This window comes from Aquila chrysaetos, chromosome 3, assembly GCF_900496995.4.
Source record: "Aquila chrysaetos chrysaetos chromosome 3, bAquChr1.4, whole genome shotgun sequence".
NCBI classification, from domain to species: Eukaryota; Metazoa; Chordata; class Aves; order Accipitriformes; family Accipitridae; genus Aquila; species Aquila chrysaetos.
Window position 1 is genome coordinate 24,983,191 of NC_044006.1, and position 15,241 is coordinate 24,998,431.

General features: G+C 42.1%; 1 protein-coding gene across 6 annotated transcripts in view; it reads left to right on the forward strand.

Annotated features, from left to right (window-relative positions):
* The window catches only part of CPNE4 (copine 4), a 242,868-nt gene that overhangs the window by 113,553 nt on the left and 114,074 nt on the right, over window positions 1-15,241 (forward strand). For all 6 annotated transcript variants that reach the window (XM_041122261.1, XM_030009660.2, XM_030009659.2 and 3 more), the window contains 2 exons: window positions 12,336-12,398; window positions 12,445-12,561. In XM_041122261.1, coding sequence (XP_040978195.1) covers window positions 12,541-12,561 — 21 coding nt within the window. In that variant the 5' untranslated portion in view covers window positions 12,336-12,398; window positions 12,445-12,540. The remainder of the gene's footprint in view (window positions 1-12,335; window positions 12,399-12,444; window positions 12,562-15,241) is intronic.

A 15,241-nucleotide genomic window follows, 5' to 3' on the forward strand; every position in this document is an offset into this window, starting at 1 on the left:
ACTCGATCTGGTTTAAATGGGCCTTGTAAATTGTTACTTCTGGGGTAGGAATTCAGCAAAGCCTGGTAAAGCAGTGTGTATCTTGTGTAATAGTGCATTGCCTTCCTGCTCCTAATGCCTTGATGATATAATTGATTTAGCAGTTGAATTACAACACTAAAGTAAATTAATAAATCTTTAATTATGAACACTTCGTTAGCAAATGAATTTCTTAAACTAACAACTTGCTTAGGCCTGTATCAATTGACATAACTCGTTAACCCATATGAGAATCCATATTAGTTATGCTTAACTTACCTGAGTGTATGAGGCAGGAGATGTTTCTCAGTATAAGTTATCAAATCACTATTTATAGTCAGTTAATTAAAGAGCAAATTACTGAAGCAGTGTAGATTTCCTACTTAGTATGATGTAGTCCCACTGATATTCAGTGAGCAAAGGATCATCCCATCACTTAATTTTTCTGTTTTCAATTACCTGTAAGTTCTTGAGAAATGGTATGATGCTGGATTTCTCTCCTGGTCAGTCCTGTGCTACCATGCACTCTTCTAAAGGCCTCTTTGCAGGCTTAATTGCTGCTCAGCAGCAGCAAACATCTGCCCTTTTGTTTGAATGGGCTGGCACTACAACACAAATGTCGAACTTCTAAATCTATTGCCCTCCAGTACATCAGGCAAAGAAGAAAGATGTCTGTAATTGCTGTGGAAGCCCAGTGCCCAGGATGTGAGATTACCTAAGGGTGCCAATAGTGAAAATTAATTCTGGAAGTCAGTTTTGGAGTAATGAAAGGTGGAATTAGCAAATACTTTGCATCCTGATTAGAGTAAGTTTGAATTCATTTCTTTGTAGTCCAGTGCTGCAGCAGAATCTAATGGTGTGAGTACAGTATTCTGGTAATGAACTGAGGATTCCCAAGCAATGGCATTTGAAAAAAGCAACCTTCGGGTACTTGGCACATTTTAAATCATATTCCAAAACCCAGTAACATTGTAGCATTTTTTTAATGCTGTCGTGCAGGCAAGGTCATGCATTGCATTGTGACTCAAAAGAATATTAAAAGAAAAATTCCCTTTTAAAGAGCTTCTAAAGAACTTAAAATTTAGCTGATCAGGAGACATTAAAATATCATCTGTATGGGGAAAAGCAGTCAAGTAATTGATACATAACTTGATAAAAACCTATCCCTTCTTGCACAAAAATAACCAACAAAACTGTGTTTGTCCCTATAAGCAGACTAAAAATGAGCAACCAAATAACAATGAAATTGAAACTCCATCAGTGAAGACCTGTATTCCCAAAGCTCACTTTCTAACCTGTGGGGGAAACTGTGTAGAGAATATATGGCTGAAGAGCTTTCAAATGGCTGCATAGTGCTCTGACTTTCAGACTGCTGCCAGGCACTGTACTGCTTACTAGCATTTTGTGGCTAGTCAAGAGTAGAGCTAAATGGTGTAATATGTGAATATTTTTGTTGCCACTTCGAAGGATCGGTCTTGTTCTCTACAAAAAAGCCTGTGTCCTCAGGGACATGTACATTAAGAAGATTGGATTGAAGCTCTCAACATCAAATGAAGGTTGGGGAATAATAAATGGCAGTCATCATAGTCTTTGAATGTCTGGGCTGTATTTGGCTTATAAAGTAAAGGAAGAATTAGCATCCTGGCTTCAGGGCTCAGCTTTGAGGTAGCATTCAAGAGTTTCCAGTGAAAAAATGAATTCTCTTTTTTCTTATGCGAGTGTAATCACATCTGAGTGGGTTACAGCACCTTATCCCATGAGTTGATGCAGGTCATTATCCACTTGTGTTGATGTTTGCTGAGTGCTTGTTAAATATGCAGGGATCACAGCACATGGATACCTCCTGCCACCAAGTGATTCCTATGACGTTCTTCTGCAGTACTTACAGCTGGGTCAGAATGTGTTGACTACCTCAGAAGCAACACTCTTTAATACCAAAGTTTCTATAGCTGCCAATTTTATATGATTGTTAAGGCTCTGAAGGTCTTACCAGAATAAGATAAAGGGCTTTGACGTGAGTAATTCCATTTACTGTCTGAACCCTCTAGCAGGCGTAGCATAATCATTGCTTATCTCTATTTAATGACTCTGCAGGAGATAAGGTGGTGCAGACATGAGTGCAGCACTCTTACTGCTGCCTGCTCCAAAACACAACTTGGTTCATGGCCATGGTCATACTGGAAGGGGTGGCTTCCAGAATATTGTCTCCTGCAGCTGCTGGCCTTGTGCAAAGGGAGCCTCAGGGAGTTTGCTGAGCTTCCTCACTAGGAGAGTGTGTGTGTGGCTGCTCAGTCTTTTTTTAAAACTTTAACTCATGCTCATCCATTTCAGCCAGGTGTTAATGCAGAAAGGTAGCTCTTGAGCTGTTGTAATATGCTGTATATGGCAGCTGGCAGTAAAATCAGAGGGACAGTGGTGATTCACATTGAAGAGAAATCTGGTCAAAACAATTCTGGAAGGGGAGCAAACAGATTTTAGAGATACAAAGGGAGGGGTCCTCAGGCACCTTTGGAAAATCTCCTGTCAATGACACTATGATCACAGCATGTCATCAGCACAGAGGCTTCTATATGAAGATGGAGCCATACACTCCCCTCAGCTGAAGAAGAGCATCAGAGGTCTGGCATAGCATTTATACTAAGTGGTAGCTCCCGTTGGGGAGTGCTGGCTCTGTCTCACAGACTGATACTACACTCCAAAGTACTGTGCATACCTCAAGTTAGGTAAAACAGTAAACACTGCTATAAAAGTCAAGGCTTTAAAGCAACTAGTTATTTGGAAATATAAGCCTACATTTTTTGGGTGCCGAAGAGGGTATTGTGTTGGGTCACCTCTGAGTGATAGCTCATAGCTAATTATGAGGACAACTTCATGGCTTAAGGAAGAATACAGATGAGAGGGCTTGCACAGTCCTCTCTGCTGAGGCATGAGCACTACCCACGGCAGTGATAGCAGAGGTCAAAAGACGGAGAGATCCCTGAGCACCCTGGGGGACCTACCCTGGAGGCTCCAGGTGAGATTAAATCCTTGTGCTGCTTTGCAGCAAGTTCAGCTGCTCATCAAGAAGTTGTGCCCGTCTTTTATGCATACCTGAAGTGACCTTCTCTCTTCAGACTTGCGCTTCTGATCTCTAGGAGGACTCAAAATATTACACACAAAAATTCAGAATTACAAGTGTTCCCATTTTAAATGTAAGGAAATGTAAAATATCCTCTAGAAAAGGCAGTTACTGCTATCTCACAATGTTATCATTGTCCTCTCAGTGTTCAGTCCACTTAACTATTGTTCATTGGAAAGGCCTTAATTTACGCTGCGTTAATGATGTGCTCTGAAGAGACATTGCACTTTTCAGGTTCACAGAAATGTTCTGCAACTGGCTTTTCAAAACTGGCTTGAATATTCACAGTACAGCAGCTGGTGCAAAAAGTGTCATCCTTTATAACCCAAGGTCAATAGATGTAAAAAGCTTTATGTTTTACAGTTTTTATGTACAGAAGAAGTTCTGCAATTAGGCTCAGAGAAGCTGCAGCATTTAATTTTGTCCTCAGTTAAAATTTCAGGGCTGGAGTTCTTTGCTATTCCATGCTTTATGCCAAATCTTAATGCAAAGCAGGCAAATTAAAATTGCCGTACGTGTTTTCCTTACCATCCCTGAGCCTGGACTGGCCAGGCAGTAAGTGAAAGCCTTTGCAGATGACACAGTCTGGGGTTTCCTCCTTTCCAGGCGAGGAGCTTCCTCTGGGAGCTGGTCTCAGTTCAGCAGTTCACCAACCCCTCTGCCCTTTGGTGCTTCCCCTTAACAAGCCAGCAGATGGAGAAGAGTCAGCGCAGCGCTGGCAGGCGAGCTGAGACAGTGACTATCTCAAGAGGCCAGAACAGGTCGGGGATTAACCAGTGACGTGTGTGCATACGTCTGGCAGTTGGGACTCACTTTTACATGAGCACAGCGTTGTTGTCCGAAAAGCAGATTCGTTTCCCAGCATGCAACGAGCCAATAATCATACACTCAGGAGAGACATTATTTATATCATATTTGCGCAAAGATGGGTGCTAGGTGGTAATTCCACAAAGCTAGCACACCCTGTAGTTAAGCAAGCAATTTATACACTTTTAGATTCACCCACTTAGTTTCCAAAGTCCTTCCCCAAAATCATTACCAGTAGTCGCTTATCTGCCACTGTTTCTATTGGGCTAAGGTTTTTCCTGCTTCGAATTAAAAGTACAGTGTTCTTTTATTCTACAGCGCATGCTCAAGGAGGTGGGGTGGGGGTGTGTAAGTCTTTTAGGTCTTGAATTGAGTCAGTTGTTGCGATCTCCCCTGCTACCTTTACTTTTCCCCTAGTTCATGCTGCTTTGGCAATCATCCGGTGCTTTCTGGGGCAGGATGTTTCCTTTTTATCACTCTTCAGTTCCTTCTTCAAGGGTATGCTGGCTGGCAAAGCCTGCATCGTTTATACAAAGTAACCAGGCCTACATAGTGAAACTATTGAGTAATGGTCATCCCTAAAGGTCAATGCATGGTGTTTAACCATAAATTGAGCAGTATCATCACAGTTAGGCCGTAACTCAAACATATGACTACAGCCTGACCCAGAGGCACTGCTGTGACCCTTCCTGACCTTACGCACTGCGTGGTGGGACCGGCGCTGGTGTTGGGGGTCAGCCAGCACTCCCCCACCACCAGCACTATGGCACTGCATTCATGTGTCAAGCAAACTGAAGACTGTATGTGTCATTTTAAGGCATTTCTTAGGGTCAGGAAAGGTGAAATCATGTGGTGGGACATGGTTGCAGTCTGCTTCTCTGGGACAGTGAGTATTCTATAATTTATAGAAAACAGAATGCAGAGGGAGCCATGCGAAATAGCCAGTAGCCTGGTGGCTGAGATGGTCCCCAGTGGTGTGAGGGACCAAAGTTAGCATTTCTGGTCTGAATCAGAGCAGAGACCTTTGTCTGAACCTCTGATGTCCAGGAGGAGCAGCGGCTGGGTTATTTTCAAACCTTGCCAGGCAAAAGTTTCATCAAACCTCTGTGGCTGACAAAGCCTCCAAACTTCTTGGTTAACCTACATTCATGTTCCAGTGACACGCTGTTTCCCTGGAAAATGCCTGATCATCTCTGTACTTATAGGGACACAACATCCCCTGTGATACAACCACATGTGCTAGGTGTAGTTTTTTACTGGCTGTGTATACATTAGATGCTCTGCAATTTACCGCTAGACCAAATTAGCCTTTTAGTCCTTTGTAAAAAAAAAAAAAAAAGTAAAAAACATTTTAAGTGCAATTTAATATTTTAATATTATACATTAATATCTCAATATAAATTAATTGACAATAATACTAACATGATAATATTTCATATTTTTATACGGTGTTTTTAATATTTTACATGCTTTTAATGTTTTTATTGGGGGTGCGTGTGTGTGTTAAAATATTGTTGGTAGGAAGTAGTGGGTCAGAATCTACCCAGATTGTGTCAATGTCATCCAACTAAAACTGTCACAGAATCATGGCAGAACAGGTCTCCCAGCACTGACAAATGCAGATGGAGTCCCATCAGCAATGTCATCAGGAAAGTAATTAGAGATCCAAGGGGGTTACACGAAATTCTCCCAACAAAGTAACAGTTTTAATGTTTGCTTTCATTGCAGTCCATACAGTGACTAAAAATTATCACTCAAGCCCAAAAGATTTGGGTTCCATGGCATTAGGCTGAGAAGACTTGATGTCCCGTAATTCCCAGAACGATTTGAATGAAATGGAAGTATTTCTTTCCAGAGGAGACTAAACTAAAAGCAGGTATCTAGTGCATTCAGGGACATTGTGACTATGCATTAATGCATTAGTTGACCACTTGCTTTTTTTCTCTCATATCTGAGCTTTCCTGAATGACAGTGAGTAGCAGGGATACCTTTGTCTTTCCAGTATCTTTATGCAACCTAGAAAGCCTAGACTTACCAAGGAGGTCGATGATGACAACTGCACATGGTCCTAAAGCTGAAGGGGAGTCTTGTAGCTTCCCCAGAGATGTCTTTTGTTCCAGAAATCTGGGGATTCCCTTGGCACAAGGGTTCCCAACCAGTTTAGGACCTGCTTTCCTCATAGTAGGGATTGAGCATCACTCTTTCCTATCCCAGCTGAAACGAGCTCCCTGTTCAGCTCCTGAATGACATTACCACGATTTGCCACAAGTAGTTAGCACTGTATTGCAGCCACAGTTTTTTGCAGGTTTTCTAATTTTGAGAGCTTGGGTTGCTCAGATGAGAGTCTGAAATCTGTACTGGCTGCGAGTCTGCCAAGGAACAGTATAGGTCCTTGAGTGCAAATACTGAGTGCTTGTCTGTGCAGTGGCTATTGTAACTATATAGCATTGTGTTTCTAAGTGGATGAGATAAAGTCTATGCAAATAGCTATCCACAATCATATTTCTCTTTTCTTGTAAAAGCTATGAGCGTATAAGGCAAACTCCATCCAGGAACTTCTCAAAGGATTTATGCATAGTATATATTATAAATTATCTGTTTCCTGCTTCAGAGCAATGAAAAATAACAGAGAAATTAAAAGGAATTAAGCAGAGGACAGTCAGTGGTCCTGAACAGAGAAGTGGGCTTTCTTAATGAAGATCTTTCCAACTAAGAAATAGTAATGCTTGTTTTACTGTAATTCCAATTGTTTAGACTGGAGCCCCTTGAGGCCTGGGCTGTTTCTATGTATTGGTTTTTCCAGTGCTTGAGAGCAGGTCTTCATGGTTGTGACTTGGAGGTTTACAAGCTGTCTAATATTTATATCACATAAATAAAAGAAACTACTTGTGGATAATTTCCAGACCATTCATGTTAAATGCTCCTCTTCCAGTGAACCTGTGGCCAAAAGGTTTTTGCCGACATTGACAAGATTATGCTTGGCTTTGAGCTCTGCAGCCTAAAAAGAGTTGAAGACCTATTGGTTTCTTTTCACTGTTTTCAGACATCAGTTAAACTGAAAACAAGGGCTATAAATTATGGTCACCTTTGCAATGACTTTTCATTTGTGGGATAGAGATGTGATGGTGTGAAAGCACTGTTAATAATAATAATAAAAAATTATTAATAACTTTCTCAGGAGCCACCAAGCAAAGTGTAAATTGCTTTCTGCTTGGTATCAAATTTTCATGTGAGGTACTGTATCATGGAAATTTTCAGTCTTGTTAAAATTCAGATGACCTAAAAATAATGCTACCCCTTCACCTCTGTGCATTTTGTTATCTCAGCTGACAAATGTGATTCTTCTCACTTTAATCAGCATTTTATAATGATTTCTACTGAAAATACAGCCTGTTGGTTTTCCCTTGTTGGCCTGTAAAATGTATAGGGAACAGTGGGTTTATTTGTTGGGCTAAGAACTTGCTAAAAATGTAATAGCCACAAAAAGCATGCTTTGGGCTGAATAGCAGCACCCGCTCTCTATTTAATGGAATTTGTATGTTCGTGGCTTTTTAACCAGTTTTAAAAAACACTTAAGGAAATGCAGCACCAATATAAATTTTCAGACCATAGTTCTGTAGATCAAAGATTTTCCTTAGTTCATGAGACAGCTGTATCATTATTGACTATAGCATTGCCACACTATTTCATGAGCCTGATTAAAATTTCCCCCAAAGAATTGTCCTTTTGGTGAGAAGACAGTGAATTCTCTGTGCCCCTTTGACTTTTGGCTGGTTTTCACCTCAAAGTTGTCAAGTAACAACGACTGAAAATGTGTTGATTTTGTGCTAGTTATGTGTTTGCTAGAAATACAGTGGAGAGCAGATAGGTACCAGTTATCTGTGTGGGACACTGAGTTCTCCACACAGCTGATCTGTGCTAAACACTGAAGCACAGCCTTGAGGTGCAGAGCTTCAGGTCCTGTAGAAAATTCTCCTTTTCCCTGGTACTCAAAGGCATACCGAGAAAGCTTGGTTTATGATCACTTGAAAGCCTTAGATACCAGGTGACAGTAAGCTTCTAGGAAATCCTTGTTCATCCTTGCATATGCAATAGTTTATATTTCATCTAATTTTGATAGAATTTAAAAAATTCCCCTCAGGCTGGCTCTTTTTCCTCAACTTCACTTTTCAACTAGTGGTGGAAGATGGAGAGGAGATCCTCAGCCCGTACTTTAACAATGGAATTACTTCTTTGTCAGTGAAATGTTAGCTAGGATGGGGAATTGTTTCCTCACTGAAATTACCATGTTTATCACAGTTCTGCAAAGCTGACTGCTTTTCAGTAGCTCACAGACAAAAGATGCAAACAGCATAAGAAGCCTGAATTTTACTATTTGTTTATCTGTCTTTTGAGCTTCCTTTAATTTGATGCTATCTGACTGCAAAGGAGGTTTTGCAGTTCTTCAGCAGTGATGGTGGGTCAACAGGAAAGCAGGCAAACAATCCTGCTAACTGTCCATCCACGGTGAGCGGTACAGAGAGAAAACAACTTTCAAACCCGGCTTCCAGCTTCCTCTGGGTTTGACGAGAGGGTTCAGAAGGCCCAAAGCAAGAAGTTCTTTTCTTTTTCTATATTTTAATTCCTGCTGTTGAGATGGTGCTTTACGCTGTGGAGGCCTACTTTGGTGTTTGTATGTCATTCGTAGCTCCCCAAAGGGAAGCTCGCGGGGTGGCTGCATCCAGATGGGCCTGCCAAGTAATTCTGGCTGCTCAGCAGGGTGCCACCTTCTGTGGAGTGACACGGGCCTAAAGTGATGAAGAAGGAAAGCAGCGTGAGTCCATCCCAGGAGGTGAAGATGCAAGTCCTTTTCTCTGTATAAATTGTCCTTGAAGGGAAAGTGCAGGTAAAGCTGTACCATGAAGCAGATGTTCAGATCGTGGTGTCAGCTGAAGCACTGCTCTTTTTAAGGTCAGTTTTTTAACTGTTGGTACAGCCCAAAGGTGCATGTAGCTGTCAGTTGTTTCTTTTGAAAATTTGTTCTGCTTTAATAAGTTGGAGAAATTCCTTGTTCTAGCAAAGTCCAGAAATAACAGATGGCTCATATGTCAGGCATCAGCAAATCCTAAAGCTGTGGGCATGACCCCTGTCCATGTCCTGTTGAGAAATCTACCTGCCTTCAGGATTGGGTTGCCCAAGAGTTTGGTGTTTTCTGTAACGGGACCAAAAGCGTAAGTTCCACTTGCTTATAACATACTGTTGTTGGACTTAAAAGCTCTCTTCTGCAAAAGTAATGGAGATTTAATGTGGTTGCTGGTGTTCTTCATTGTGTTTTGGAGAGCATTCAAGCTGAGAAGTTCTAACTTTCTGAATGTTCAGTTGTTGAGGGCTGAACTGTGTTTTCTTGAAGCATTTGAGCCTTCGTCATCCACACAAGCGGAAGTGCTGTTATCGATTTTGGGTGACAGTGGGATTAAGGACATGTGGCATGAGGTCAACATCTTGTCAGACTGCTATGGACCTGTGTTTCGGGTTAGCACGGAACATGACACCATATTTTGCTTGAAATGCGGCAGGTCCTGCAGGTATTGGGGTAGGTTGTTGTGGTCAAAAACAAGTCAGCCTTTTTTTTTAAGTGTCTGCAGCACTGTAGTTCATGACCTCCTAGATGATTATCAGCATGAAACTGCACCTAGCAATAGTATTCTCACCAGTTTTCTTTAAGGTTTCATGCTCATCCAGCATTTCTAAAGAGAGCGTTAAGGCTTTACAGTTGAATATGAGAGCAGGAAGACTCAAGAAAGAACAGCCTCTAGTAAGTGGCAGAAGTCAAATGGAGATTATACCTTGTGTTTATATAGCATCTTTTAATCTAGAGCGTTCCATGAGTTAGTGAATTTATCGAACTGTTCTGTTCACCACTGCTGCTTCATCATGAGTCACTCCAGCTGGTTATCAGTGCTTAGCCCTGCTGCACAGTAATCAAAGCGAGGGAGTGGAGCTGGGATTCTCATGCTGAGGACCCTGCCAGACTTTCTAGCCAAAGGGTAGGGTAACTGTGAAATACGCTGACAAAGCAGACTGGAGACAAGGTAGACTAATAGGGCTAATGCTATTGCATGTTGCTGACTGCTGAGAGAGGCATGAAGAATTTTGTATCACTTGTGGAGCTGTTGGCATTGCTTCTTTCGATACAGATTTTTCTCACGTAGTCCCATGCTCTGACATGCTGGCTTGATATATCATCTCAGTAATGTGGGAAGACTGGGGAAATTCAGTGAAATGGCTATATTTCAGTACTGTGTCTGTCAGTCACAGGCTGGAAAAAAGCAAACAGTGCCTTATCGCTATGTGAAACTGAAATTCTTAATGTCCCTGTGTATAGACCTGTGCCTCCATTTTCAGGCACTTCACTCCCTTGAACAGTCACGTATTTAACCTGTGTTGAGGACAGGTGTAAATCTTGCTGCATTTCACAGTGGCGAACTATTTCCCCACATTCCAGCAGCAAAGTAGAGATGAGGAGAAACAATAACAGAGAAACTTCAGTTACTGCCTGAGGAGATCTGCCGTACCAATGATGCATTTAGAATGACGCCATTAAATTAAGTTTATATACATACAAGGAATGAGTTTAGGAGATTGCTGTGGCTATGAAGAAAAATTTAAAACTGGTAATTTAAATATTTCAATTATTGAATCTGCTGCTGCTCTATTTCATGAGATAACTGCTCTTCTGCAAGTGGATAGAATCCCTTTCCCCTTAGAAGAGATCTCAGGGACATCCCATTGAACTGACTGGTCATCTGACATTGGGAGTATTTCATGTTGTAGCAGTAATGGTGATTTCGAGTCACACTGATTGCAAGTGGAGACCAAAAAATTTTTGAGATAGGCTAAGCACCTGAATGAAGGTAGCTGGTATCCTTTCTTACTTATGTTATTCTTATGCTTTGCATCACTATTATCAGAACCATCATTTTTAGCTAGTCTAAGCAAAGAGATTAAGACTTGAATTTGTAAGTAAGGCTGCTTTCCTTTTGTGATGGTCTCCTCTTGGCATAGTCAGAGCACATTGACACAGCTGTGTGAGAAGACAGCAGTGGTAGTACTGGTTTGCATCTGTTTGATGACTGGTAGCATCTGTTTGATGATTAGCTAAAGAATTTCAGCTGTTAGAGCTGTCAATCTGACACCTTTGATGAGCACTAAAATAAATCTGTGCTACCAGGAACTGCTTTTTTTTCATATCTCCCCCTCCTCCCCCCCATGCTTTTGATTGGCTTGACTCTTTGTGTCCTTGCTGACAACTACTTGCAAGGCTAATGCAGTATAAACTCTGAAAAGTGAAGCAAGTGGCTGTCATTTTTTGCACAACAGATGTTCCTGATCAGGAATCAGACAAAGGATCTCATCACTTTTCCTCTGAGCAATTTAATTTGTCTTTTCCATGGCACATGAGCCACCTCCTGTCTAGTGAGTGATGTGCCCAAGTCCTACTTCATTTTAGGATCAGTTCCTTTAATCTTGCAGAATTATTAGGTTTTTTTCTGTGCCAGAACAAAGAGAGTGGAAAAAAAGGAAATTGCTTTATTTCTTACGGTGTCACCAATAATGCATCATAATGAAAAGTAGCAAAGGCCTACTTCAAAAATAAGAAACCCAAGTACTGCATTTTAAGAGAATTAGAAAGTACTCTATAAGCACTTTTTTGAAGAAATAGCAATTTAGATTCGATGGTGTTTCTTTAACAATTGTAAAGCTCAGAGGTAGGGATAAGCAGTGTATAATCCATCAGATTCTTGAAAGTTAGCGAGGTGGAAAAGTTGATATATTTTTTAAGAAAAGTTGTTTGCTGTGGATCCAGTTCTCCACTCTTTAATCATGCAAGTTGTCCAAAATGAGTAATTACTGGGGTTTTTGCTTGCTTTTCCATTTAGTTTGATAAAACTGTATTGCTGTGCTGCTGTTTTGTAGTGATGGATGGGTACTGCTGGATGTGTAAATTCTGTAGCTACTCTCTAGTTGATTTCCCAGTTATTAGTCTAGCACAAGACAGTTGTTTTGCCTATGCACAGCTCCTGACTCTGCCACCTGACTGATCTAGTATACCCAACAGGGGCAGTGATTGCTCACCCTGCGAAGGAAGCTGTAGGCTGTGCCCCGTGTTCCTACCAATATCTGCCAAAGACTTGCTGGAAGAGAGAGGCAAGGGAAGTTGGCCTTATCTTCTGCATGTGGCCAGCCCTGCGCAGAAACAGCAGCTGCTGCTGCCCATAGAAATGGTAGTGTCCGTGGCCACAGTCACAGCTGTCAGTCCTGACAAATGAGAAAACTGTATTTCAGGAGCTCATTGTAGTCCATCACTGGTAGAAAGAGAAACCACTCATATGACCTCTTTTCCATTTGGCAGGTTGACAGGACAGAAGTGATTCGAACCTGTATAAATCCCATCTTCTCGAAGCTGTTCACGGTGGTTCTTGGACTTCTATTTTGAAGAGTCTTCTCGAAGCTGTCACGTGGACTTCTATTTTGAAGAGGTGCAGCGGTTGCGGTTTGAAGTCCATGATATTAGCAGCAATCACAATGGGCTGAAGGAAGCAGATTTTCTTGGTGGCATGGAGTGCACTCTTGGACAAGTAGGTATCACTGCCGTTTTTCCCCCTCATTGCTCATCTTTTGTATGTATATGAAATGTATCACTTTGTTAAGTGACTGATGGGTGAGATTTGTCATTCATGACAAAATTCTTAATCGGTGCTTTGAACAGGATAATTAAGAACTTCTGCTGGTTTGATTTACTGTTGTAGTATAGCTTCAAGTCAGGCAGTGCTATAGGAAACTGAGTGTCAGTCATTGGCCTTGTACAGTAAGAGCCCAAGCTCATTACACCAGTGTTGAGAAATAGACTGATTTGGGAGAAAGTTATTGTTCCTAATGTTATATGGGATTTAAAGCAAGTTCCAAGTCCAAGAAACATTTACAAATACACTTTATTCACATAGGGTAGTGCCTGGTGATGTGGCAAATAGAGACATAGGGTTGGATTCTTTTCCCTGACTCTCAGTCATCCAAAAGTTTGGTGTCTAGACTAAGTTACTCTTCTGATTTCCATCTTTAGTTCAGTAGAGAGAATCAGACGGTTCCAGCAGTTGATTCATTCCACCTGAGACACCCACCATAGATTAGGATAAATTGTCTTCAGGAGATACCTGTCTTTCTCCATCACTTATCAAGAGAGTCTAGACAGCTGGCTTAGAGTAGATACCTAACTTTTAAGATGACTGAATTTAAGGCTGATGAGTCCTACCCACAGGATTGATATCTAGAGGTTGTCAGAGCCTGGTCTGCAGTGAATTCCTATATTGCTGACTAGTAGCGCACTACGGTGTCCTATTTTTAAAAAGGGAAAAAAGGAAAACCTGGGGAACTACAGGCCAATCAGTCTTACCTCTGTGCCTGGCAAGATCATGGAGTGGATCCTCCTGGAAACTATGCTAGGGCATATGAAAAATAAGATGATGATTGGTGACAGCCAACGTAGCTTCACTAAGGGCAAATTGTGCCTGACAGATCTGGTGGCCTTCTACAACAGGGTTACAGCGTTGGTGGATAAGGGAAGAGCAATGGATGTCATCTACCTGGACTTGTGCAAAGCGTTTTATGCTGTACCACATGACATCCTTGTCTCTAAATTGGAGAGACATGGATTTGATGGATGGACCACTTAGTGCATCAGGAATTGGCTGGATGGTCACACTCAAAGTCTTGTGGTCAATGGCTCGATGTCCGAATGGAGAGCAGTGATGAGTGGTGCTCCTCAGGGGTCGTCGGTGTTGGGACCGGCGCTGTTTAACATCTTTGTTGGCAATGTGGACAGTGGGATTGAGTGCACCCTCAGCAACTTTGCCAATAACAACAAACTGTGTGCTGCGGTCACCACACTGGAGGGAAGGGATACCATCCAGAGGGACCTTGACAGGCTTGAGAGGTGGGCCCATGTGAACCTCATGAAGTTCAACAAGGCCAAGTGTGAGGTCCTGCACGTGGGTCAGGGCAATCCCAAGCACAAATACAAGCTAGGGGATGAAGGGATTGAGAGCAGCCCTGCGGAGAAGGGCTTGGGGGTACTGGTGGATGAAAAGCTGGACATGAGCCGACAATGTGCGCTGGCAGCCCAGAAAGCCAACTGTATCCTGGGCTGCACCAAAAGAAGCATGGCCAGCAGGTCAAGGGAGGGGATTCTGCCCCTCTGCTCTCATTGAGACCCTACCTGCAGTACTGCGTTCGGCTCTGGGGCCCCCAACATAAGACAGACATGGACCTGTTGGAGCAAGTCCAGAGGAGGGCCATGAAGGTGATTGGGGGGTGGAGCACCTCTCCTATGAAGACAGGCTGAGAGAGTTGTGATTGTTGAGCCTGGAGAAGAGAAGGCTCCAGGGACACCTTATAGCAGCCTTCCAGTACCTAAAGGGGGCTTACAAGAAAGCCAGAGAGGGACTCAGGGAGTGTAGTGATAGGACAAGGGGCAATGGCTTTAAATGGAAAGAGGGTAGATTTAGACTGGATATAAGAAGAAATTTTTTACAATGAGGGTGGTGAGGCACTGGAACAGGTTGCCCAGAGAAGTTGTGGATGCCCCATCCCTGGAAGTGTTCAAGGCCAGGTTGGATGGGGCTTTGAGCAACCTGGTCTAGTGGAAGGTGTCCCTGCCCATGGCAGGGGGGGTTGGAACTAGATGATCTTTAAGGTCCCTTCCAACCCAAACCATTCTAGGATTCTATGATTCTGTGCCTCTACTGGTAAATACTGTGATTAGCAGCATCCTGGCATGTAGTCAGTTATACCTGGATGTGAAGAGTAGATGCATCAACAGGTGTTTTATGTGCCACAGTATTTAAACACAGTAGAACAAATTGTTGTGGATAGATACCTGCTGAGTGTAATTAAGAAAATGTCAATGTGTGAAATAGAGATATTTCCTTAAAGTGGTTTGTTTTGTCCATCATGCTCAAAAGTTGCCCTTTTAAATAAAACAATAGTAGGTTATCTCTTGAAGAGTTTGAGCGCGAAAAGGCTTAGTGCAAGGTTTTGGGGAGGAATTTTTTCGTGTGTTTTTCAGTACTAAAAGTCTGTTCCTTCCACTCAGAAAGGCTCTTTCTACATTCCAGTTTCTCAGCTTCTTCAGTGTCCTGGTAACGTGCCAATTTGCAGAATGTTAACAAATATGCTCTGTACAATCGGAATGATAGATCAAAAAAGCCCTAAAATATTAGAGAAGGTACTAAAGTTGAAAGTGCAAACACATTTTCCTCAGTT